The sequence below is a fragment of the Pseudomassariella vexata genome, assembly GCF_002105095.1.
Source record: "Pseudomassariella vexata strain CBS 129021 chromosome Unknown BCR38scaffold_7, whole genome shotgun sequence".
Taxonomy (NCBI): Eukaryota; Fungi; Ascomycota; class Sordariomycetes; order Amphisphaeriales; family Pseudomassariaceae; genus Pseudomassariella; species Pseudomassariella vexata.
Window position 1 is genome coordinate 1,514,619 of NW_024467962.1, and position 24,543 is coordinate 1,539,161.

General features: G+C 51.5%; 6 protein-coding genes across 6 annotated transcripts; 3 read left to right on the plus strand and 3 right to left on the minus strand.

The window, feature by feature from the left end:
- Window positions 1-564: 564 nt before the first annotated feature.
- On the plus strand, window positions 565-2,908 carry BCR38DRAFT_343106 (histone deacetylase; the record flags this gene model as incomplete). The annotated part of the gene is made up of 4 exons (XM_040856000.1): window positions 565-2,099; window positions 2,150-2,213; window positions 2,265-2,529; window positions 2,595-2,908. 4 exons carry the CDS (start codon window positions 565-567, stop codon window positions 2,906-2,908), a joined length of 2,178 nt encoding a protein of 725 aa, XP_040715650.1.
- A 3,291-nt stretch (window positions 2,909-6,199) lies between these two features.
- On the plus strand, window positions 6,200-9,714 carry BCR38DRAFT_434377 (uncharacterized protein). The gene is made up of 3 exons (XM_040860303.1): window positions 6,200-6,434; window positions 6,806-7,426; window positions 8,087-9,714. Exons 1-3 carry the CDS (start codon window positions 6,409-6,411, stop codon window positions 9,225-9,227), a joined length of 1,788 nt encoding a protein of 595 aa, XP_040715651.1. The 5' UTR covers window positions 6,200-6,408; the 3' UTR covers window positions 9,228-9,714.
- A 1,448-nt stretch (window positions 9,715-11,162) lies between these two features.
- Window positions 11,163-12,807, minus strand: BCR38DRAFT_434379 (uncharacterized protein). The gene is made up of 2 exons (XM_040860304.1): window positions 11,966-12,807; window positions 11,163-11,881 (listed from the first exon to the last, which is right to left on the minus strand). The coding sequence occupies exons 1-2, from the start codon at window positions 12,621-12,623 to the stop codon at window positions 11,523-11,525; spliced, it is 1,017 nt and encodes a 338-aa protein (XP_040715652.1). The 5' UTR covers window positions 12,624-12,807; the 3' UTR covers window positions 11,163-11,522.
- A 1,518-nt stretch (window positions 12,808-14,325) lies between these two features.
- BCR38DRAFT_466223 (uncharacterized protein) lies at window positions 14,326-18,053 on the minus strand. Its single transcript, XM_040862723.1, has 6 exons — window positions 17,885-18,053; window positions 17,627-17,708; window positions 16,295-17,567; window positions 15,042-16,241; window positions 14,758-14,991; window positions 14,326-14,708 (listed from the first exon to the last, which is right to left on the minus strand). The coding sequence occupies exons 1-6, from the start codon at window positions 17,931-17,933 to the stop codon at window positions 14,508-14,510; spliced, it is 3,039 nt and encodes a 1,012-aa protein (XP_040715653.1). The 5' UTR covers window positions 17,934-18,053; the 3' UTR covers window positions 14,326-14,507.
- A 511-nt stretch (window positions 18,054-18,564) lies between these two features.
- On the plus strand, window positions 18,565-20,980 carry BCR38DRAFT_210212 (phosphotransferase enzyme family protein). The gene is made up of 2 exons (XM_040854150.1): window positions 18,565-18,641; window positions 18,793-20,980. The coding sequence occupies exon 2, from the start codon at window positions 18,837-18,839 to the stop codon at window positions 20,877-20,879; it is 2,043 nt and encodes a 680-aa protein (XP_040715654.1). The 5' UTR covers window positions 18,565-18,641; window positions 18,793-18,836; the 3' UTR covers window positions 20,880-20,980.
- A 247-nt stretch (window positions 20,981-21,227) lies between these two features.
- On the minus strand, window positions 21,228-23,327 carry BCR38DRAFT_458000 (FAD dependent oxidoreductase-domain-containing protein; the record flags this gene model as incomplete). The annotated part of the gene is made up of 2 exons (XM_040862105.1): window positions 21,228-21,370; window positions 21,428-23,327. 2 exons carry the CDS (start codon window positions 23,325-23,327, stop codon window positions 21,228-21,230), a joined length of 2,043 nt encoding a protein of 680 aa, XP_040715655.1.
- Window positions 23,328-24,543: the final 1,216 nt, after the last annotated feature.

Consider the following 24,543-nt stretch of genomic DNA (forward strand, 5'->3'; position numbering starts at 1 on the left):
GGCCTCACGTGTCCGGAAATTCCTCAAATTCTTTGTCGTTGAAACAATCATCTTTTGGCGCATGCGTCTTCTTCCTACAGGTAGTTTGTGGGTGTTCTTACCTGTGAAGCTGGTGTGATCACGGGTGATGATATCGCCTTGAGTAAATTCAGCGCACCCACTACTTTTATAGATCTTGAATCGCAACCGACGCACAATGTCATTGTGATGGATATTTACTGACTATTGACAGAGCTGTTGTTGTGGCCAGTGAACCCTACAACACCAAGTCTGGGGCGCATTCGTTGGCATGCATGTATTCAAACCTCAATTGAGGTAGCCGTGCTTGATTGATTCTATCCAAGATCGGTGCCTATTTCCAAGCTTTCCTGAACGGAAAAGTATCTATTTGATGTGTCTTGTTGAGCTCTCGCACAATCTCTTCGCACCTTCTGGAAGAGGTGTCTTGCACTCGTCACCCATCACCAGTTCTGTGGTTGGTTGACTCTAGTACTTTTTTCGAACACACACCAGAATCTCGTCATGCCGCCCACAGCTATCGAAGCTGACGGCGAGGACCATGCCATGGTAGATGCTCCGAACGGCCTGAGCGATCATTTTGGACTTGAACAGGAAGATAACCACGACGGCACCATGTACGATGATGCTGATCTTGTTATCGACGAGTTCGAGTCCTCGGACGAGAACGATGAATTTATCAAGTCCTTAACGAAGCAAAACCTGCTGCCTACTGGCTGCTGCTATGATGATCGGATGAAGCTGCACGCAAACGCTGACTTTGGCCCCTCGCCGCATCATCCCGAAGACCCGCGAAGAATCGAGGAAATCATGAAGATCTTCAAGAAAGCAGGACTTGTTTATACCGGACCCGATACAGAGCTGTCAGAGATCCTTAAGGACACGCCGACCAAATACATGTGGAGGATCCCAGCTCGTGATGCCACGAGAGCAGAGATATGCACGTGCCATACTGCTCGCCACTTCGATTGGGTGCGAGGATTATCCAACATGTCGACCCAGGATCTACGTCAGCTCAGTCACAGCTTAGATCAGGGCAGGGCCTCACTCTATGTGGGTGCCATGTCATTCGAGGCTGCCTTACTTGCTGCGGGAGGAGCAATCGAGACTTGCAAGAACGTCGTCGCAGGCAGAATCAGAAATGGCTTTGCCATCATCAGGCCGCCAGGGCACCATGCTGAATATGATTGTTCCATGGGATTCTGCTTGTTCAACAACGTGCCCATAGCAGCAACCATCTGTCAACGGGAATACCCGGAAAAGTGTCGCAAAATCCTCATACTTGATTGGGACGTTCATCATGGCAATGGCATTCAGAACTTGTTCTACACAGATCCGAATGTCCTCTACATATCTTTGCACGTGTATCAAAATGGCCAGTTCTACCCCGGAAAGCCTGAGAACCCGCGGATTCCTGACGGAGGTATCGACCAAGTTGGCGAGGACGCAGGGAGAGGCAAGAACGTCAATATAGGCTGGGCTGACCAAGGAATGGGTGATGGAGAGTACCTTGCCGCATTTCAAAAGATCGTTATGCCCATCTCTCAGGAATTCAATCCTGATCTCGTCATCATTTCGTCCGGGTTTGATGCTGCGCAAGGAGATGAACTGGGTGGGTGCTTCGTAACACCTAGCTGTTATGCCCACATGACTCATATGCTCATGTCACTTGCCGGTGGCAAGGTAGCCGTCTGTCTCGAGGGCGGTTATAACCTCAAAGCCATTTCCCAGTCCGCTCTAGCAGTCGCGCGGACCTTGATGGGCGAGCCACCTCCTCAAATGGAGCAGCTTCCCAGGATTGAAAAGGAGGCGGCCAAAGTTCTTGCTAAGGTCCAAGCTACGCATGCCCCATACTGGGAGTGCATGAGACCGGGAATCATTGATATTCCGGAGTCAGACGCCGGTGCTAATCGGCTTCATGATGTCGTCCGTGGCTACCAACGCCAGAATTTGGCTGAGAGATTCAGCATGGTACCACTCTTCATCCAACGAGAGGCTCTATTCAAATCGTTCGAAAATCAAGTTCTGGTTTCGGCTGGCATCCAAGAGAAGAAGAAGGTCTTGTTTATCATTCATGATCCGTAAGTTGGACTATCGATATTCTTGTACGTATGCTGACCTGACCATCCAGACCTGAACTCGTCGCTATGCCAGACGTGATTGACAATACAGTCGAACCTCACAATGCATTCATTGTACGTGGCTCTTGCATCTTCCGCTGTCTTCCATCTACTAAAGTGTACTAGTTAGATGGCGTCGCCTCTTACGTTGAGTGGGCTTATAACAACGGCTTTGGCGTCATCGATGCAAATGTGCCGCACTACGTCACTCGTCCAGAGGATGTCGATCCGTATATTCCTGGAGCAAATGAGAGGACTCTTTCGGTCCAGATCAAGGAGCTGGTGAATTACATTTGGGACAACTACCTCCAGCTCTATGAAGCCGAAGATATCTTCTTGCTTGGAGTTGGCAACGCTTACCTTGGTGTAAAGCTTCTCCTAACTGAGCGACGTAAGATAGCCTCTTTCTTAACGTGTATATTGCATATCCCTATGCTAATGAATCCATTATGGTAGACTGCAAGGACCGGGTTACCGGGGTTGTCAATTTTGTTACTGGCAATTTACGCCCCGTTAAGTCCGCGGTAGACGAGGATCTCTCGACGTGGTACAAGAAGAACTCGCTGGTCTATGTGGCCAACGACCATGCCTGCTGGAGTGATCCCGACCTTGCCAAGAAGGTGGGCAAGAAACGGTTCGGTGGCGTCAAGCGTAGCAACCAGGTCGGACTGAATCGTATGATGCAAGAGCATGCCGGTGAGGTCCACGAGTGGATCACCGGAAGGCTCCCAGACAGTGGAAATACTACGGAGGACGAGAAGATGACTTGAAGGGATGGCCGTCGAGGCCAGCAAGCTTTAGTTGCGCAATGAGTAAAGAGTCGCTATACCATAGTTGTTGATGAGCTCTGGAGAATCCTCCTACCAGGAAGCATCTTCGAAGTATAAATATAACAGGATCTTGATCCTTGTGATCCCTTTTGACTTTAATTATCTTCGAATCGAAAGTGCGACATGATATATTAGAGCTGCCAGGTTACACGCAAAGGTGGTCAAAGATTTATGAGGTTGTAAAAGCATGACATTCTATCTAGTCCTATGGAGCACGAAGGTTGGACTTAGTCCCAACGGGCTAAGTCACGTGGTAACCTTGGTGGTCCTAGCAAAGCCCACCAAGGTTGCCTAACAGCCATAGCCATTCTGGCCGACGGGGTACACTATAGAGAAAGAGGCGCGGAGCTTGGAGCGGATGGACGAGGAAAAGGAGGTCCCGGCTGCCCTCCTCGACCACCGGACCACCGGAGGAAGAGGTGGCTCTCGAGAGCAGCGCAGCATGACCGCTAGCGCCGCGCTATCGCTAAGGAACCGGAGGGCCCTTCGATACAAATGCCGAAAAGTGTAAGGGTCAAGGGTAATGTCGATGCAATTAGCCTAGCCTACTGTGAAGGTCAACCCTCGCAGACTCACTACAACCAGGTGACTTACAGCTGGAACACCTGCCGTGGCAGTGTCAGATGGGAAGCCAATCATAACCCTTGTAGGAGCCCCGCCAAGCGTGGATGACTTAGTCGCGCTCCCTCAAACCTAAGTTGTCATCTTCTTTCCTTCGCTCCTTAGAGTAGAATCTTCGTCGATAGCACCTAATCGAGGTCTCTACCAATGCGATGCAACCCAGGTCGTGACAGATAGCATCGATCTTCTCAGGGGAACATTTGTTAATAGGTCAAGAACTAAAGTAGTATAACAGCGAACGTAACGTAGTCGCTAACAGGGCGAACCGAATAAGCAGCACATGTATTTAGTCCAGCCATTAGGGCACGGTTTGACATACGGGAGTACTAGTAGAGGTACCAGAGGCCTTGAGCCTACGGTGTATTTAATAATAACATGTCAGCAATATTTGGTATCTAGTACTGCACTCGCTTGGAGATCTACAGGTGTCCGAATTGCGCCTGAAACAGCACTGGAGGCGGGGTAAACTCTACTTATGTATATAGTGTCAGATAGGACACCTGGTTCCTAGGTTCAGAAATAATATGGCACTAGAGAAGACTAGTGTCACTTAAAGTTCAGACGACGAAATGAACCCCTCTTCCCGAAAGGAACACCAAAGTTACGGTCCACTTAGGGGTCAGACACCTGAACAATGTACCTCCGACATTTCCGAAAGAATCTATAAAGGGCAGAGCAACGGGAGTTCGCGAGAATAGAACACAGAGAACAAGACACCTCATTCATATACAATCTTACGCACTGCTGACTACTCGATTGGACACACGTGATATTCGACATATAGTTCAGATTGTCCAGACAAACAGTATGTAGAGAATCAACCTCTCTTTCTACTTGAAATTCTACATAATAATAATTATTATTGTTATCCAAATTAATAAGTACTCTGTAACCTTTAATAAATTCTTCAAAATATGTGTCGCACTTTTCGAAAAATGTTTCATATCAACTTAATTCTCACTCTAGCTCGTCCCTTTTCAAGTGCATTTTTCCACAAAAGGTGTTTAGTGCCTAATTTCGCTAAGTTGTTTAGTAATAATTCAACTGCTAAGATTCGGGTGATTGTGCTGTGCGTACATGCAGTTCCGCTTAGCCCTTTGTGATGCCTCAACTCCGAATCGCTTAAAACGTGTGTAACGAAACCTCTAATAGTCTAGCTGCGTAAACCACTAAAGAGTCTGTAAGGGTTTGTGCTAGTAAGCAAGTCCTGCTGCGGAGTCCTTTAGCAATAATATCGGGGTCTGACGTATGGAGTATCGGGCTCTGGGTAACCGAAGTATTCGAGTAGGGTAACTGGGAATAGAGTCGTCAAGGCAGTTTGCCTCACCAATGGGTTAGATTGATGCTTAGATTGATCACTGAAGTAGAGACTGTCTATCTATGAAATGCCTGGGAGTCCTGTCCCTTATATACCCATCTCTCCTTCACTGATCCCCACTTGGATATGTTGGTTGTCCAACATATCCACCCCTGTAGATCACGTGACCTATCGGTCCTTTCCTTCCTCCGATGTGGTGTCCCGTGATCCTAGCGTCTGTATCCACCTAGCCTGCCGACGGGCCTGTAATGTTGGTTCAGGGCCAACGGTTCGTAACAACGTGCAAACGAGCTACAGAATGAAGCTATCACTAACCCTATTTATGAGCAAAATGGCTAAATCTCGGCGGTTAACTCGATTTGACGTCTCCGTAGTACAGAATTGTATGCCGTAGAGTGCTTAATGCTAGTTAGAATTGTCGTCTAACAGCGTGGTAGACTCAACGGCTGTACTTCAGGTACGTAGAGTAGCCCCAAAATATAAACTCCGTCTTCCACTTCTATCGGCGCTGAATACAAGTGCTTACAATACTTCTCTAATGCCTTCGTTAGAAATGACGGCGCCCTCGATAATCCCGAAGCATTGTGGAAGTCTTATCACCCTAAACCACACACAGATCCACAGCTAGCATCTGGTATATCACCAGTAGCGCGAAGGCGTCACGAGTCACTTTCTAGGTTACTTTAAGGCCCGGCTTTATTGTAGGCTTGAGTCCCTAGGTCCATTCGCGTAAGGACACGATGTACCAACCTTCTTGACAGCTTGCGGTCAGGACTCTTATCCTCCAGTACTGAGGTGATCATATCCGTTGTGTACTACTGCGTAGCACTATTCTTCGTGACGATCCTTTCGATCTCGGCCATCGCCCCTTTCGTCAACACCCATGGCGCGCAAGTACACCAGTATGCAACACATCTTCAATGAATTCGAGCTTGATCGGCCTGACGGGTCAAGATGTTGAAGTCGGGAAACTCCCTTCAACTTCACATACAGAATTGCCCGTATGAGGGATATGCGGGAACGGTGGTCAGAGATGACTATTCGCACTGTCACAGGTCTCCCTTCACTCTCGGCCAGAGGCTTCGTACTTACATTCACACGCATCCTCCCCGGTGCACGGACTCAATACTATAAAAAACAAGCAAAACGCATAACCTCACTACTAGCCAACCAGCAGACGACTCGGCTAAGCACCGGTATTGACAAAGCACGCTACTTTAGCGTGATGCGATAACAGGATAAGGATATCAAAATATCTGGGCATGAGGGAAGCAACAACAGCTATTGTTATCCACCTGACCATCAAAATCGCGCCTCCAGTCTTGCCGCTCGGCGTCCACCTAATGACCTGAATGAGCAATCTGGCGGTAACTCGTACAGATATCAGAGACGCAGCTACACCGGTAGTCGACATCCCATCCGAACTCCATCTGAGTAGCGATTCAGCGGCGATAACCACAATTCCAGACGCGGTCGATCTAAACCTCGGTATTCTAGTAGGATGGCGGACAGTCGAGGTGGCAGAAGGTAAGCGCATCACAGAATTCCTCTCTTTTGACCCTTCAGACAGTGGCGCGTCTTCTTCCTGTTGTCTCCTTAAAACCTTTTCTGCTCCAGCTGCTTCCCTTGGGCATAGCGACGTGTTTGTAGCAGCTGGACTTCAAGGTTTGGTGGACACCTACCCTATCGTTGAAGTCACTTTAATCTGGCGACACATGTGGCCTTCCCTTTACTGCCACTCTCCGACATGGCTCGTATCAGACCTTGAAAATTGGATGTCGTATCATCTTTGCCTTGTGACTGAACTGCTTGATTTGACGTCTGCCCGCATCCGCGGAGACACTATATATTTCTTTAAGGAAACAGGCGAATCATTATTGACCTGAACTATTCTGCAGATACGAAGATGGCGAGGTCACTAGATATGGCGCTGGCGAATCGTATCGACCCTTCACTGACCGCACTCCTCGCCGTGCTAGAAGCCCAGCGGGAGAGCGAGCGAGAAGTCCCCCTCCCAGAGAACGGGCCAGAAGTCCTCCACCGAGAGAGCGGGTTCGAAGTCCCCTTCCGAGGGAAAGAGCAAGAAGTCCTCCTCCTAGAGAGCGAGCTAGAACCCCAGTTCTCGACAGTGACCGATATGTTCCTGACCGCACCGTCCGACGACGCTCCCGAAGTGGCGACCGCTTTCGACGAGACCGAGATGCAGATCGAGGCGGCGACAGCTGGAGACGAGAACGAAGCAGAAGCCAACGAAGAGGATCCCCGAGACGAACATCTCCACGAAGAGTCTCCCCTCCTCGATTCCCTGCAGCTTCTCGAGGGCCTTCACCTCCCCGAAGAACATCTCCTCGAAGACCTTCGCCGCCACGCAGAGCATCCCCCCCTCGGAGACAGTCCCCTCCTCGACGAAACAGCCCTGGCCCACATGCCACACAACGATACTCACCGAGACTGGATCCCAGAGATGATAGAGACGGAAGAGACCGCATGCGGTCTCCCAGAAGACGCTATGATTCAAGGTCCGGATTTCCCGTCTTCCCCAAGTCATCTGAAGCTGCGATCAACCTGAATGCCATACCAATCGCGAATCATCGCCTAAGCTTACCGACATGTCGTGATGCCTTTGGCAGCATCACCCCTAGTGGGCACCATGAGTTTTTTGCTACTCACGCTTCCAATTCTCAAGACAGCTTCATCCCACCTGCCGGTCGAGTTGATCGTCGCAGAGGAACGCGCAGAGGACGCCGAGGAAATGGTCCCAGTGGCCCTAATGTCATTTCTGTCTCTCACAGTCGTTCCGACCCGTCCGCGGCTGGGAGCAACGATGGTAGTGATAGTGCAATAGTCACGCCTAGTGGTCGCCCGTACTTGCCTCCCAAACCGTCTGTCCTTGTTGCTGACATGTCTCCGCCCTCTCCGCCGCTACCGCCTTCTGGTGACCCTCGCTTCTTTCGCAGCCGCAGGTTTTCCAATAGTAGCTCCGGCGTGCATTTTACAGGCGGCTCACACAGAGCCAGTGGCATACCCAGTGGCTACCACGACTTAACTTCCAATCCCCCCAGTCCTCAACACTCCTTTGATTTGAGACCCAAGAATTCTCCGTATTCGGCCTCTCGCTATCCACGATCTGCTCAATTTGGGCCCTACAAAAACCGAAGCTCCTCTAACTTGGGCCATAGAGTTCGATCTAGATCGCCCTATAATAACAGAGATCGCGCACGTGATCCACGACATGCATGGAATCGCGACCGACGAGGCTCTCCTCGACGAGCGTCCCCGCCCGCACAGCGAGCCAGCACCTTCCGACCTCGTTCGCCAAGCATTGATCGACGCGATGACCGGTTCGGCGCCTCGTACAGACGACAGTCGCCATTTCGCGAATCTGCGATTTCTTCTGCCCTTCCCTCTGGAGAGAATTCTCGACGATCCTCGCCGCATCCTACATCTGGTCGGCGGGAAGATCGATCTATTCCTCAATCACCTGTTCCGTCTCGACCTTTGTCACGGTCTTCACATGGCATGTCGGCAAGAGAGCCTTTGGAGCCACCAACTGCCCCCCGATCCCCGCCTCGCGGTCCGGCAGCTCTCCGAGCACCACCTACTGGTCCTAGAGACAACAGGGACACCAGAGAAGCCCGTAACTTCTCTGGACCGCCTGCCACCGCGATAGAACCGCCTGCCAGACCTGCTCCTGTTGTTCCTTCGACTTCGACTCCGAACCGACAGGACATGGCCAACAATGGACTCCCCCCATCGGGTCCCCGAGGCTTTGTCGGTTTTTCTCGCCCAGGATATGGTCGTGGCACTCGTGTACAAGGAAGAGACTGGGGTAGTCCCATTCAGAGTCGCAACATGGCGCCTGTTCCAGGCCCTAGTTCGGCGACTACAGCTTCGAACATCCCTACAGGTCCTCGTCTAACTCCGACGTCTTCATCAGTACCTTCCACCCCTGTCGTGCAGTCGAAGCCCTTCAATCCACCAAAGGGACCTGCTGCTGAACAAAACAGCAAGCGTCTCACATTCGCCGAACGAGTTATGGCCGAGCTACCCCAAATCATTCCTGGTGGCAAGCTGGACCCAGAGCTCGAGTCCATCGATATGGGTGTCCTTCCAGAGCTCGTGCCCCATACCAAGTCGTTGAAGGATGAGGAGGAGAAGATTCGCCAGGACCTATGGGCAATGCAAGACAAGACGCGCAAAATGTTTAATGAATGGGAAAGGGGCGAGCGCGAGGCCAAAGTCGCCACGCTTCGCACCAGCCTAGCTGAGGCGGCCCTGGCTAAGAGTGCCGGACAAGGTGAGGGAGGCTCTGCTTTCTGATAATAGCTCCGAATTCTTCGTTGAGTCCGATTTTGGCCAAACGAGAACTTACCGAGGAAAGAAACAAAACAGTCTTCACCCGCCACACCCGGAAACAAATGGAAAGAGGACTGCATATACTGTTGGCATTGTGTACGATGGAGTATAAGTGGCGGATCTTGGCGAGTGCATACAAGATGGTCTGCCATCGGAGTATGCCATCCATTTGTGAGACTCGCGTGGAGTGTTCACAATGCAAGAAGAGTTCGCATATTGAGGTTTGCGAGTCTCGCGCTGATACTGCCTAGTAGTGCGAGCGTGTTTCGCACATTATTTGCCGATCAAGGCCTCTTGAGGTTGACGATGCCCCTCGTCCTTCGGATTCGATCTGGAAAAGTCGTCTTTGACGAAACTGTAACTGTGCTTGTAGGAATAGATACCATACCTTGCTCGAGAGCACATGATACCAACAGACAAGTGCGAATGCTTTTACAGATCAATTATCTGCAGTGTTTCCAAAGCCACTGAGCTTCCTGTATCTCTGTATTGTGCCCGCGGTGGATTCGACACGGAATACCGAAAGCACTAACCGCCTTGACTACCATTTTGAATGCATCCCCACACCACAACTTCATTCTCAATTTAATAAGTAAAGCAAGCTTAATCATTATCCCTACTGTTGTGCTCGGCTTGTACGAGTCCTTTTGTAGGGGGCGGCTTTCATTTAAGAAAAGCGTTAACTTCTAGCTGTTCCTGGGGCAGCAGTAGCCTATTCGCTTCTCACGCTTATCTGATCACCTTTCTAATCACTGCTAAAGTAGTCAATACCTCATTTTCATTAGGCTTGATAGCCTAGCGAATATCTAGGGCGACGCAGGCAATTGGTCCTCTGTTAAAGACTCTGAACGGATGTCGTATTGACCGCTATGCCTGCTCTACGGGGGTTGTGCTACGTGGGTGGTGTTGAGAGGTTCTGTAAGAATGGAAGAGTCTGGCGCACTATCTGCGCTAGCAGCTGTACGGCTTTCGGCCTAGGGCATATCTATGGCGCTCAATCCCACAAATTCAATGGTTATAGCCATGGTTATTTACACTATACAAGTGATTTGTATGTGCGGTGAAACCACGGCGATGCCAGTCCGACTTCAGCAAGAAGCATTCCAGTGGTGGAATTATCGCGTGTTCAAGAGGAGTTGCGTCTTGATATTTTCTGAGATAGCAATTGAAATGGGTTGTTGATACGTTCAATGACAGGGGCTGTACGCCTGTGGGGTGCGCTAGTGCCGGGAGGAGCCGAGGACCCTTACAGCCAAGATAACTACAGCAACGGTGAACGTCGATCCTCGAACTGTATATTGAACCTTGAGGATAACATGTCAGGGCGGATGTCTTGGCGTCATCGGGTAGCTCTGAAGGGTGCGATGATGCGACGAGAAAGAAGCTCCATTACAGAGCAAGCCCATCTTATGGAGCTGCAATAAGCTCCGGACTCGGTATATATGCTATGCAGCACTGGAGAATTGGGCAATTCCCGAATCTGTGGTCCGACCGCTGGGACGACACCAAAGCCACCTATTGAACTATACGATATGCTCGCGACTTCGATTTAACTGCTAGTCGTCTGGTCTTCTTTCATGTCTGTTTCCTCAATACAAGGGTTCCATACACTGGAATGATGGAATTTGTGGACAAGGGTGACTACGGGATGTGTGTCGTCAGACGAATCATTACTGTTGGGCAATTATCATGGCCACGGAGTTCATACGATAGCAGATCTATAGCAAGTTGTAGTAGTAGACAGGGAGCTGAGACGGGTGCATTCTGTGGGCGTGCCTAGGAACTCCGCAGTTTCTATTGGATCAACACGTGGTTATGGGCTGATCAATATGATAGTGCTCATCGGTCGCGGCGACCCGCCTCAAGGCCATTAGAGTTGCGACGTACTCACCTGAGCAATGTCGGCAACTGTTAGCCCCAAGGCTTTCCCTTCGATGACGACCCCTGCCGGCATCACCGGAGCAGTTACAGCTTAGATGATGTCGAATGGAGCGTCATGTTGTTGAGGCTGGGACAAGAGGAGCTGCGATGTCTATATCAGATGCTGACGATTGACGATTATGGACCTGTCGGGCTTGGAAATTGTCTATTATTGTATCCTCCACAGTCGCGCCGAAGTCTCGGTTGAGTATCCATCCCTCCAGAACACCTCAGATCTTAGGATTTGAGAATACAATACGGCTCACCCAGATCAGGAGGGGTTCACACATATTACACCCACCACCTTCATGAATATCTCATCTCTACCCAACCAGCCAATTACAAGAAAGCCGGCAACCCAACCAGGATGCCAGCAGCCATCAACCCAGCAGCCACGCAAGGTGTCGCGACTGGACCCGCACCAGTACTGTCGGTCGAAGTAGCGTCTCCCGCCGCGCTCGTGATGGTCGACACCAAGCCACCAACTCCCGACGTGATGGTGGTCAGGATCTCGCTTCCATCCGAGGTAATTGTGGATACGATCGCGCCGGCGCCTGAAGTAACGGTTGCCACGATCTCGTTCCCGTTCGAGGTGAAAGTCGACAGCACGGCGCTCGCGGTCGCGGCAGCGCCCGAGGCCGTACTGGCAGAGACGTCGGCGTAGCTCCACCCGCAGGCTTGCATCACCTCTGCGAGGTCTAATTCACGACAAAGTCAAGTCAGCTCAGCTTCTTCATCCAGAAGACAGGGGAGAGAAAGAAAGATCGTGTGCCTCTACTTACCACTCGTACCGTCATTGATCCCGTTCGCCTTGGTACAGGCGGCGCAAGACGTCAAGAAGGACTGGGCGTTGTTGGCGCCGCACACGCACGTCTTCTCCGCGGCGTCGTTGTCGCTGTTCTGCGCGTCGCACGTGGTCGAGAGGTTGACGGCTTCGAGGCAGGCTGACTGGCAGGCTACGGGGAAGTCGGTGGCTTCGAGCTCGTCGATGTCAATATCGTTGTCGGTGTTCTGCGTGGCGCCGATGGCCACGAGGGAGAAGAGGACGGCGAAGGACTTGTACTGCATCGTAGCGGACTGGTGAAGTAGAAGATTGGGCTTCTCCGTGTGGTGACTGGGGAGAGGACGGGTTTGTAATGTGCAACTGTTCGCGGTGGGATATAGCTTGGTTTTTATGTGACTCCACACAAATGGCTTGATGATGTTTTGGATATAGTTGCTGAAGTCGGGCCTCTCAACATACTTATATACAAAGTCGACTTCTCGATATCTCAACAAACCCGATTTAATCGCCTTGGAGCTTGCCACGTCCGCATCGACCGCAATACGTTCACAGCGTCTCATTAGTCGCTGCGTCTTGCTTGGCAACTTGGCAACTGCCACGAAGTAGTTGGCATAGCCATTCCACGCGAACTGAAGGCCTGACATCTTCCCTCCCATCGTCAGCCAAGACGAACCAGTTTACTTCAAGTTTAGAGTTTGACATTTCCCAGAATCACAGGGCTGCCCTGACCAAATGCCTGATCTCCATAGGGGGTGTCGAGTAATATGCGGGGACCAAAACAGTGGAAATATTGGACAATGAGGTTTAGAGTTATCGAGTATCTCTAGGCAGAGGCTGCGGCAACGGCCCGTTGTATTACGCGTCATGGCTTGCATATTCGGCAGTGTCGGGTCTTGTCCTGCTGGGAAAGAGGTGCCGTGCTGACCTACTTGTCTTGATCGGCGTTCTAGTGTCGCACTATACGGATGGTTACATAGCGGGGCTTTATGGGTCCCCTCGTTATATACCGAAATGTTTGTTCAACCCAAGTGGTCACCATCGACGTCGTCATTGGCCAAGCGCTAGGCATGGAATTATCTTACACTGCCACAACCGACGCGGTCGGTTTCTTTTGTCTCAGATAGAGCTCAATTGTTGGTTACTATGTATATTGGAGTCCCGGCTTAATGGCAACATGCTGGGCAACTATCGTCGGGGAATGCTGCAATCTGTTAGCCTGTCTTAAGTATACTCTGGAAGAGGTTGTGTGAACTGTGGAGTAATGACCTCTAACGGAGGCTTTGAGTTGTCATGTTCTCGTGGCGGTGTCTGGCTCACCCTTGGCTCTGCGATGGGGACACCCTGATAGCCACATTATTGTTTCCCCGAGTGGCCTGTTCGGCGACCATCCAATTTGGCATAGCTTTGTGCGAAGTCGATACTTCCAAAGACTTTCGGGAAGTTGGTGAGTGCTGCGCAGTGTCCCCATTGCCTTCCTGAAAGTCAGTGGTCTTGTTGCAAGTTCTATCACACTGTATCTCATCTCCTCTCCAAGCGAACAGGGCAGTACTCCCAGGCAGAGTAACTTCTTGTTCGTAGATACACACCGCATTCTGTCCGATATGACAAGCAATAGCTGTCACGCTGCAGTTTGGGGTTTATTAATGCATCGCCAAGGCCGAATGCTTTCAGAGCATTGGCTACGGCTAATAGGTGCAGAAGTGGCAGAGTAGTGTAGGATAGAATCTATTTGAACATGTCGTACTTACTGAAGGACTCGATCCTCCCTAAATACTCCGGTTTCTCGATGGCATAAATTGCTACTGATCTTGCAAAGTTGATCGCATTTGCGAGGCCCCGATTGGGCCAGAATCCATCTTACAATATGTTCGCGCTGTGACAGGCGCGCAGGCCCTCATATCTTATCCTCCATATTGTGCCGGCATATTATCCGATACTTACTAGATAAACTTTCATGGCAAGTCGATCCAAAACTTCGGGCAGGTCAAAGTACACGTGTGCTGCAGAAACCCTAGTCGGCTGAGCTCTGCGCTGTTGTCTCGACGTATATGTTGAGTACTTGCTTTTGAACACCAAGAAACCGCGCCCTCCCTCCCGGGTGAAGGCATGCACCGTAATAAATTCCGGATACCTCTGGGTCATAGCAGTAGGATTCGTCAGGGGTGGTCTCTTCGTGGAGTCGAAAGAAGTGGCGGTGACGAGGCTTTCAGAATACTCGTTGACGGCCTGACCGTATCAAATATCCAAACCTTCCGAGTCAGACCTGGGGCGAGGCGTTTCGTTCGATTTGAGGTGATATGATGTTCTAATGGGGGCCGCTGTCACGTTCGAAGGTTGTTAGAAAGGAGATCGCCATGTGGGCGGATAAGCGCTTGGCACCATGTATATGCATTAGTATATGTACGAGGTACTCAAGACTTGAGTTACCAGATTAATAGTTTTAGTATGCTTCAAATATGGTCTGTAACTTTTGACTCCCAGGAAAGTAGGAATAATGCGTTCCCCCAGGGCAGATTCCCGTTCCACCCTCTCTCTCAACCTCAACTCGCGGCGATGGCAGTCGGTAGAGCAGCGGGCGGTTGTACATCAGCCTCGGGTGTAGCCGGCTGCTCCACTGCAGGCAGTGATGGCCGCTTGGAAATTACCTTCCGGCCATTTGCCTTATAGTACAGTACAACATCATTACCTCCTTTCCAGATGTGTGCCCGAAGAGTGGCGAGGCTCATGGTGTTGGGCAATACCTTGTCCTCGTCAGCTTGTAGATTGGATTGGTTAGACGAAGACACGTACCTGATCATTGCAGTACAATTCCAGATACTCCTCAGGTTTGAGAGCGTTCTCGTCAGCCTCCTGAGGCTGTGGGTCGATTCTTTCAGCCACATACGCCAGGATCTTCTTCACCCGGAGCATCCTATTGGCATTCAATCGATTGTTTCCGTCAGCCGTTGCTATGCTGGGTAGTGAGTCTTGCCATGGATGCAACACAAAGGACACCTTGACAGGTTCCTTCTGTGGAATTGTGTTCTGAACACTACCAGTCAGCGAGGTCCCTAGCATCTCGGGGTGGAACGTACGGTTAAAAGAACCTCACCCAACCACATCGGCGCCTTTTGCTCAATGATAGCTACATCTACACCGACAGTCTCTACAGTTCCTCTGTAGAGGTTGGCGCTGCCGCCAGATGTCTCCTCTTGAATGATGACCCTCGTACCGGATGGAAGCTTCAACACAGGGGTATCAACTGGCAGGCTAGGTGTGATTTTCGTCTCCACCAGCTTGTCAGGTACATCCTGGATGAGCTTATCGTATTCGTTCTGGATCTTTTGGACGACGCCATAGAAGCTATCATCTACCTCCTTATCGTGGTTTGACGAGGATTCGGACTTGTTCTCGTCTTCTTTCTTCTCGTCTACAACCGCTGGCTTATCGGAAGTGGCTGTCGATGCTGAGCGACCCAATTTCTTTGAGCCAAAAGACATGCCCATTCGGAATTTTTTGCCGAAGGCAGTGGGGGATTTGCCATTATCCTTTTCTTTGGTTTCAGTCGGGGATTTTGGCGTCTCATCCTTCAGAGGCTCTTTCTCAGCTGGAGTCGTAGCTGGTGCTTTTGCAGGTGCATCTGCCGAAGTGATGCCGCTGGAAAAGTAGTCGTTCTCTCCGGATGGCCGGCCAATCTGCGCAGAAGACCGCTGGACTAGGGGACTGCCAGGTGCAGCAGAATCCTCGGGGACGCCCGGGAGAAGTGTTCCAAGGCCGGGAGTTGCCACACCTATCGCCAACCCCGGAGTCATGGGCGGAAACCCATTCGCCCTTGGAGTTGCACAGGACGAGGCGTTCGCATCCCAGCCTCCCGCGTCTGGTATTTGGATCGACGACGGAGAGTTGATTTGAGCTGCTGCCTGTCTCTTCTCTACACTCTCATTCAGCTTCTGACGATAGGCTTCGTCTCTCCTGATTTCCTCGTCGATGAGTTTTGCGAACAGGTAGCGAAGGATCCATCTACCCAGATTGACTACAGAATCATTAGCAACAAGTGTTGCCCACGGCAGCACATTTTTTATACTTCTCTGGTCTTCGCGAAACTCGACAGGTTCCTCCATGGCCACCTCATCAGCGTACATCTCAGCATCGAAACAGTTAAACGGCTCCAGAACCACTGTGAGGTTTCCGGAACTGGTATCAATGGAGCACCACGGGGCTACAGCTTCCAGCGTGTTGACTTCGGGCTCCACATCCTCTAGATGTTTCTTTCCGAATCGTTGGATTACTTCACACTGAGCAGGGTTAATCCAAACCGAGTCTCACCTGCGTGTGTACAAGCACCTACCTTGATAAGATCCCATAATAAAACATCTCCAGCGGTATCTAAGGTCAGAACTCGTCGCCGATCGTTCAAGAGTTTATGCTTCACTAGTCCATTTTGGCCTTCAATGGTTTCAACGGGTAAGTGGTGGATCGGTTCAGCCACGGGGATGATAGGATCCGCTGTAATTTCTGAGCCTTTCCGGGTGACCACAGTAGGAGCTGCGAGGTTGTTTTCCGTGGGGGCGGCAATCTCGAGTGGGAAAGCTGCTGTGTTCGATATCCTTAATACGGACTTGACGGGGATTTCTTTCTTCGTAGGGTCATCCGTCGAAGACAAGCGTGCTTGCTTGGATCGAGAAGATGGACTGCTAGGGCGAATGTGCCTGAATACCTCAGGAAGTTGGGCATCGGGACCGGTCTCGACGTTAGTCCAGCGGTTGATTGAAGAGCTGGCGCTTGCAGTCCATATGTACTCATCGCACGCTACAAGCTTAGTCACGCCATTGTGTTCTTGTGCCACGGCGACAGACAAGCCTTCGTCCATTTCAACGGCGCCTGTGACGTCAGTCTTGACCACCATGCCAGAGCGATCGCTGCTGTAGAAGACACTGAGATCTGGGTGGTCTGAGAACAACGACCAAACACTGTCATTGTGCATGGTGAGGGTGTACATGCATCTACCGGCCGTGACGCTCCAGACCTTGACCGTTTGGTCCGAGCTGGCAGTCATAACAGTGTCGCCTGCCTCACTGACCAATATAGAGCGTACATTGTCTGTGTGTCCAACGAACTTGGTGATTCTCTTGCCCGACTTAGGATCCCACAGCCGAACTATGGACTCGGGGCCACCGCTGGCTAGGATGCTGCGGCCGACGCTCAAGGCATAAACGGAGCCCTTCTCTGTGATCTCCTCCCCGCTGACATCGATCTCGAGAGACTTTCCCGCGCCATTGAGGTCCCAGAGAGATATTTTCCGGTCGAGACCGCCCGATGCGACCCAGTCTGCCCCCCTCAGGGATGCGACGCACTTGACGTAGTCGGCATGTTGGCCAATCGTATGCGCCTCGGTCTCGCCCGCCAGCGGTCGCCAAACTTTGACGGTCAGATCAGAGGACGCAGACACGAGGGCGGTATTGTTGGAAGCTAGCACGATGTCGTTGACCCAGTGAGTGTGGGCTTGTGTCGAGGCGCGGAATTTCGATTTGGTATCGGAATTCGGTTGGCCAGCGCTCCTGCGATTCAAGCCGAGACTGAGATCCCATGCGCATACGACGCCGTCTCTTCCTCCGGAATAGCTGTGCAACGTTAGCTGCTGCCAGGGCGAGTGTGCCCATGTCGAAGCTCGGGAGCTCACAGGATGGCATTGCTAGGGTCCACAGCGAGCCCGTTTATGCCGAGTCTGTGGCCACCAGATGAGGAATGGTCAAGCTCAAGAACTACACGATGAAGAAGGTTTCATGTTAATTTATGCGCCCAGTACGGATGGATTAAAGTTGGGCAATGGGACTATTTGTCGCGGCCGGTAATCTAAGACGGCGCGAGGTGAAGCGGGGTCTGAGAATGAGGGACACATGGCAATTTGCAGCTTGAAGAGAGAAGGGATGAAACTTGCCGTATGAGATTCTTTGCCTTGCTTTCTTATGAGCCATTGCAATACTCATACGAATGTTGTGCTTCAGATGAGAACGGACACTCAAAAATGCGACAAAGAAAGTCAGGCAGGTAATGGAAGAAGCAATTGGATGGATGCGCAGGACAGCTCTGGCTGCTCCACGCTACTGTAACATGATGAAGAGCAACTGCAGAGTCGGCCGGTGGCGCTACCTTCCCCGGGTGGGCCAAGCGTTGTATCCGCCCCCGCTCATTATCCCAGTTTCTCCATCAATTGATCCCAGTCCTTCTTCCATATTGCCGGTGTTGGAATTCCAACGCTCCTCACCGACAGCCATAATTCGACACCGAATATTTGCAACTTGAAATAGATATGCACCCCACTCACTATTCTCTCCGTCACTGGGACTGTCCGTCACTAGGACTGCATGAGAGACTTCAATTGCTCTAGCGACCTGGGATCTGCTGAGTCCAACTGCTCAGCATCGGATCGGCTCTATGATGAATCATCCATGGGTCCAAAATGAAGGAGTCCGGCATGATTTCTTCAATTCCCACACTCTTCACACTCTGTTCGTAGATATCAGGAGCTACTACTCATGGTACCTTGCATTACAAGTATACACTACCATAGTCAACTTTGTCAATTTGTCAATACGGGGGGGGGGGGGATGGGGGTGGGCCGCCCGATTTGATAGGAAGTCTAGAACAAGATCTCATACCCTCGAGCTTATTCACACTTCAGACGACTACATTAGGTAAGCAAGACGTCAAAATGTATCATTGCATTTAATGTCGAATGAGAGGCCGAGCTCTGCCTCCACCTTGATTGGTTTCACCTCTCTATTTCAGGCAAACAAGTCGCTATTGCGTATCTTTCGGTTTTATATGACATTGACTTCCCGCCAGACACAGTACCATCCTATGTTGCACATCTTACAAACTGCGAATTCATGGCGGCTTCAATTGAAACAAGAATAATTGAGGCAGTTTCCGACCTCACTGTCGAATTCCTGCGAACGGCGCTGGACTTGCCTTCTATTACATCATTCTCCACGACATGTATAGGAACTGGCCAAGTGGGAGACTGCTACCGAGTGGCCCTACAATACTCCCAAGGAGCCCCTTCCAATGCGCCCGCAACAGTCATTCTCAAGATCGCTTCCCGGGATCCTCGTAGTCGGGCAAGTGGCCTCTCTTTGGGCATCTACGAACGTGAAACCCACTTCTACACAGAACTAGCCCCTTCCCTCATGAAAACAACGGACTGTCTGGCAAAATGCTACCACAGCGCCTTCAGAACGTCAACAGGGGCTTTCACACTCCTACTCGAGGATGCTGGTACTACAGCCCTTGTCGGAGACGATATCCAGGGCGCGACGCTGGAGCAAGCCCAAGTTGCTATGCGCGAGTTGGGGAGACTGCATGCAGCTATGATGATGAGTCCTGAGCGATTCGCTTGGCTGGTGCAAGACTCGCCTGTTTCCCAACCTCTCGTGAGGCAGTTATTCGCGGGCTTTGCGGAACGTTACAGGGACCAGATTGACCCCGGCCATCTCGACATTTGCCGACGATTCGTGGCCAGCTTTGGAGAGTATATGGAAAAGCGGACGGAACCAGGGGTGTGCGAAATGGGCATTATTCACGGGGATTATCGCATGGACAATATGCTGTTCACGCCCGGAGAGGGTTCATCGAAGCCCAAACTCATGGTTGTGGACTGGCAGCTCATCACGGCTGGTCCAGTGGCCGCGGACCTAGCATATTTTCTTGGGTGCTCGCTGAAAGTCGAGGATCGACGCCAGTGGCAGGACAGGCTTTTAAGGACTTATTGCAACGCATTGGCCGAGGCCGCCGGAGAGCCCGTCATGACGCTTGAGATTTGCAAGCGTGAGGTGAGGATGCAGGCTTTTTTCGGGGTGACCATGGGCATCGTCAGTAGTATAATGGCGGCCCGGACCGAAAGGGGGGACCAGATGTTTATGACGGTCATGGCGCGACACTGTGAGTTGGTGAAAGATATGGACTCGCTGGCTCTGCTCCCGCCACCAGACGATAACGGTCTGATGCCGCTGCTACCTGAGCTACAGGATGAACAGCAACACGAGCCCGGGCCTGAGAAAGACTGGAACGAAAGTTGGTATTTCGACTTCGTCGATGAAGCTCAAGGGGTTGCGGGCTGGATCAGGTTAGGCTTGACTCCAAACCGAGGAGGGAACTGGTACCATGCTTTTATTACATGGGCGGGCCGGCCAACCGTCATCGTCAGCGACTTCGCGGCACCCGCACCGGACAACCTGCTTCTAAACACGGCAGACATCACCGCGAGCCACGAGGTCCTGAAGCCTCTCGAGAAGTTCCGCTTGACGCTAACCGCCCGGGGGGAAGCTTTCAAAGAAATTGCGGAGTCATTATACGGAAAGCAGGGAACGTCCAGTAAAGTGCAACTAGATTTGCTGTACGAAACCACGGGAGTGCCTTATAAGTACCGCATCACGCCACGTTACGAAATTCCCTGCAAAGTGACAGGTACAGTGACGGTCGACGGCGAGATCGTATCAATTCATGCCGTACCAGGACAGCGTGATCACTCCGTGGGCGTGCGGGACTGGTGGGGTATGGAATGGGCATGGTCTGCCTTCATCCTGAGCAACGGCCAGTATGTCCACACGACGGACTTGAGGCTACCTAACGCGCCGTCCATGAGCATCGGATATGTTCAACGGGACAGTTCTATTCAGGAGGTGGAGGCGATAACTTGCCACGAAGCCTTCGATGATGACGGGCTGGCAGAATGGCTGACTATGAACATCAGGGTGATGGGTATAGCGGAGGAGTTATCCGTTGTGGTTACACCGAAGAGTCATACGCCGTTGAAACTTGTGAATGATGATGGACGAGTGACTGTGCTTGAGAGAGTATGGGGGGAAGTCTGCCTGCCAAATGGAGAAAAGGGTGTAGGTTGGTTCGAGTGGAATAGAAATACGAAGGAGTAATGTATTCGTTGCTCTTCTGGGCTGGAAATTGAGAGCTGGGAACGCTGAGCAATGACGTATTACAAGATCGGTCATGACCTTCCGGCAGACATACAGATAAAGTTCTTCAGAATGGACCTCGTACTTTTATGTTGTCCAGTATTGCCTGTTCAAAACGGATGCGAGGAAGTCTATTGTGTCTCAGAATCTTTGTAATGTACGATGTTGACGCAGATTCTCGCGCCACAAAATCCCGCGGATGCCGCTATTAAAACCCGATATTTTGATGTCATGTTCCCAAATCCCCAATTCCAAAGTGCTCTACCCGACCGCGCAGAACCATATAACACGATTGGCACTAGTTCCGGCTTACTCGTCGGCGGGCTTGTCATGTCTTGAATACATCTTGTACTCCAACGAACTAGAGAAGTCCAGTTTGCCCTTCTCGACTTGCTTCCTCGTGGTGGTGAGCATGGGCTCAGGCAGACCCATGGACTGGAGGAAGGAGACGGCTGTCGATCATGTTAGCAAAGTTTTTGGTTTATTGCAGGGAGGTGTGTCAAACTTACTGTCCTTCCACTCCGTCTCCTGCCGCCGGCTATCCCACTTCAGCTCATCGGCCATAATGTCGATGATCTTGGGCAAAGCCTCAAGGGAAGCCTGAGCGTTGAGGAAAGCCAGTCGTGTGCGGCGTGCTAACACATCTACGGCAGTCTGCGCATACTCATGACGGACAGCATACCGTATCTCGCCATCCACGAAAGGGTATAGGGTCGATATGCGCTCACCCTTTGCAGGGAACCGCCGGTCGGTTGCCTTACACAGCGCGGCAACACTCCACGCTCTATCACCGTAGCTTTCGGTTAAATGCTTGGCCACATCAGTCTCAATGCCAAAGTGCTGAATCAAGTGGATGAAAAGCGTCTTGCTGAAACCGTGAGCACCAACCAAGCGCACTTTGTGCGTTTGGCAGCTTCCGTCCAGGATGGCACCGTCGTCAATAGCTTCGGTACCACTCACGCGAGGTGCGTTGAAGAAAGGCTTGATAGGGAGGTTGAACTCCTTAACAGCCTCATCCACACACTCCTCGGCCATTTGGCGATAGGTTGTCCACTTTCCACCAGCGCAGGTGATGAGTCCAGACTGAGCAGTGTGAATCAAGTGATTCCGCACAACCGATTGCGTGTTCTTAGCCTTGGGGTCCTTAACAAGAGGGCGGATACCAGACCATGCAGCCAAAACATCACCCCGGCGGACGTTGATGTCGGGAGACAGGTAGTGGCTGACCTCATTCAGAATCCACTGAATGGACTTCTCATCGGGCAACGGGTTCGGGGAGATGTTGGTAGGTTCGTCGGTCGTGCCGGCAATGGTGTTGCCCTGCCACGGTAGGAAAAAGATGACGCGGCCATCAGAGGTCGATGGATCAATCAGCCCCATCTGTCCTGGGCTGTAATACCCTGGAAGAATAACGTGTACGCCAGATGCCGGAGCCACAATATCTTCACATTCTTGATCGTCCAGTTTCCGTATTGAGTCGGTGAAGGGGCCTGTGCAGTTGATGATGCACTTGGCCTTTACGGTGATCTCATCGGAGCTCTTGCCGTCTCGCTCTGGAATTCGGTCCCTGATTTGGGCACCGCAGAGTCTCCCATTCGCATTCTTAAGTAAACCAGTGACCTCAGCGTGGTTCACGGTGGTGGCGCCGAAGATGGCAGCGGTCATGGCTATTGACACGTTCATCCTCGAGTCGTTGTGCGCACCATCATAGTAAACCAGCGCCCCTACCAGGTCCGTCCTCTTCAGCATGGGGAACGCATCAATGGCTTTGCTCTTGGTTAAGAAGTAGGAGCTCTCGATGCCCTCACTGCCGGCAAGAAAATCGTAGAACTTGGTACCAGCCCAGTAGTAGGGCGCCTTCCACCACTTATCGAGGGGCAGCATGATGGGCAGCCAGCTGCTGAGATGCGGTGCAGTCTGTAGGAAGTACTTGCGCTCCTTAAGGGCCTCCTTAACCAGCTTGTATTGATCGTAGTCGAGGTTCCACACGGCCTTCTCCAGATACCTGACACCACCATGTACGAGTTTTGTACTCTTACTGCTGGTGCCGCTACTGAAGTCGTCCCGCTCGACCATTGCGACCTTCAAGCCTCTTGTGACGGCATCCAATGCCACGCCGGCGCCCGTTGCGCCGCCTCCGATGACGAGGACATCATATTCCTCGTTTGCTGCGGTGCTCTTCTTCAGCTCGGCAAGCTGCTCATCGCGCGTCTTGATACAGGGAAAGCGGGGGAGCTCGAAGGTGCCATCGGCGCCCCAGATGGGTGGAGGGACGGCGGGACCCTCGAAACCGGGGATATCTCGGGGGCGGTACGAGTAGTACAGCAGGGCACCACCTCCAACGGCCACGGCGGTCGTGGGGAGCGCAACGCGCCGAAGTACGCCAGCTGCCCGCGACAGTCTCGACATTGTGAATTCCCGCCGACGAGCAACGAGTCGGTAGGTTTAATGATCGGCGCGCTCTGGTAGAGATCAGAGGGCGGGTTGTAGAGCGACGGCGCTATGTGATATTATTCCAGGTGGGAGCGCCTGCTGCCTTTCCAGGCGGTAGACGAAACTTTGTTAGCCTACGTTGGGCTATGCGTACAATAGTGTAGTTGCTGGATGTCGAACGATGAAAAGTTCAAGTAACGGAACAAAGAGAGCCGAAGGAATCAAGACGACTTGGGGTTGTTGGAGATTGCTCGCTTGCAATTGTGACGAAACGGCTCCTGGGATCAATTGCGCTTTTTTTCAGGGAATGCAGAATGTACACGAGCCCATACTTTCGCGTCCTACTCGTCGTATCCTTCCTATTCTACGTAGTGAGAAAGAGCATGAAGTGTGCAGAAATAAGCTGGTAGGATCTCTCTTCATTTTTGCTAAATCTAATCGCCGCGACATGTGGTCAAACGAAGGCGTGTCCGCGCGCATGTGGGAGCAAGTATCGGTCCGGTCATGACTATCAAATTCATCCCCACGCTTGAGCTTGGCCTGAGCCCCATAAACGCGGCGCTTTCGCAATTCAGGGGGCCAATTCTACCCCAGCGCAGCACCTCACAGCCCGGCAGAATCCATGTTCCCCCAAGACTTTTGGAGCAATACTGGAGCAAAGGGACCATATTTCTTCCACCAACCTGTTATTAATCCGACTCAACATGTCATTGCGGAGTATTCGGTGGTTCTCTGCGTGACATGGGGTCTTTGGTGCCTCGTTTCGACCCATCACGAGATGGTCACAAGACATGCATCTGTACATAATACTGGCGTCATGGAGTCCTCAACAGTTCCATTGAATCACTCTGGTGGGGTATAAAACAGGTTCACGGTCTGGCCTGGAATAGTCGTTCCTATAACGAATTCCCGAAGTTTGACCGGAGGTCTGGGCCTGCAATTCGATTCTGCCCAGAAGTCCTGGAACAAATGGAGAAGGCGCGACTGGGTTCGGGGTTTAACGTTATTGCATGGAGGCAAACACCAAGCAAAGTTGTGGACAGAAGCGACTGCAGAGGAGGACGGAGTATTATCAACGGTTGTACGGAGAGCTATGTTCAAAGTGTACATTGAATTTTCTCTATCAAGCCACTACAATTTATTTATGCAGCCAACCATGCCGCGTTTCTATGTACCAAGGGTATTGTCTCTA

Coding starts and splice junctions, on each gene's coding strand:
- BCR38DRAFT_434377 (XM_040860303.1), top strand. CDS start 6,409: ATGGCGGACAGTCGAGGTGGCAGAAG. Junction 6,435..6,805: donor GACAGTCGAGGTGGCAGAAG/GTAAGCGCATCA, acceptor ACTATTCTGCAG/ATACGAAGATGGCGAGGTCA. Junction 7,427..8,086: donor AGAAGACGCTATGATTCAAG/GTCCGGATTTCC, acceptor CTTGGGCCATAG/AGTTCGATCTAGATCGCCCT.
- BCR38DRAFT_434379 (XM_040860304.1), bottom strand. CDS start 12,623: ATGGGAGGGAAGATGTCAGGCCTTCAGTTCGCGTGGAATGGCTATGCC. Junction 11,882..11,965: donor GATCAATGACGGTACGAGTG/GTAAGTAGAGGC, acceptor GTCGTGAATTAG/ACCTCGCAGAGGTGATGCAA.
- BCR38DRAFT_466223 (XM_040862723.1), bottom strand. CDS start 17,933: ATGAGTATTGCAATGGCTCATAAGAAAGCAAGGCAAAGAATCTCATAC. Junction 16,242..16,294: donor TATTATGGGATCTTATCAAG/GTAGGTGCTTGT, acceptor AACCCTGCTCAG/TGTGAAGTAATCCAACGATT. Junction 14,992..15,041: donor TGGGTGAGGTTCTTTTAACC/GTACGTTCCACC, acceptor GGTAGTGTTCAG/AACACAATTCCACAGAAGGA.
- BCR38DRAFT_210212 (XM_040854150.1), top strand. CDS start 18,837: ATGGCGGCTTCAATTGAAACAAGAATAATTGAGGCAGTTTCCGACCTC.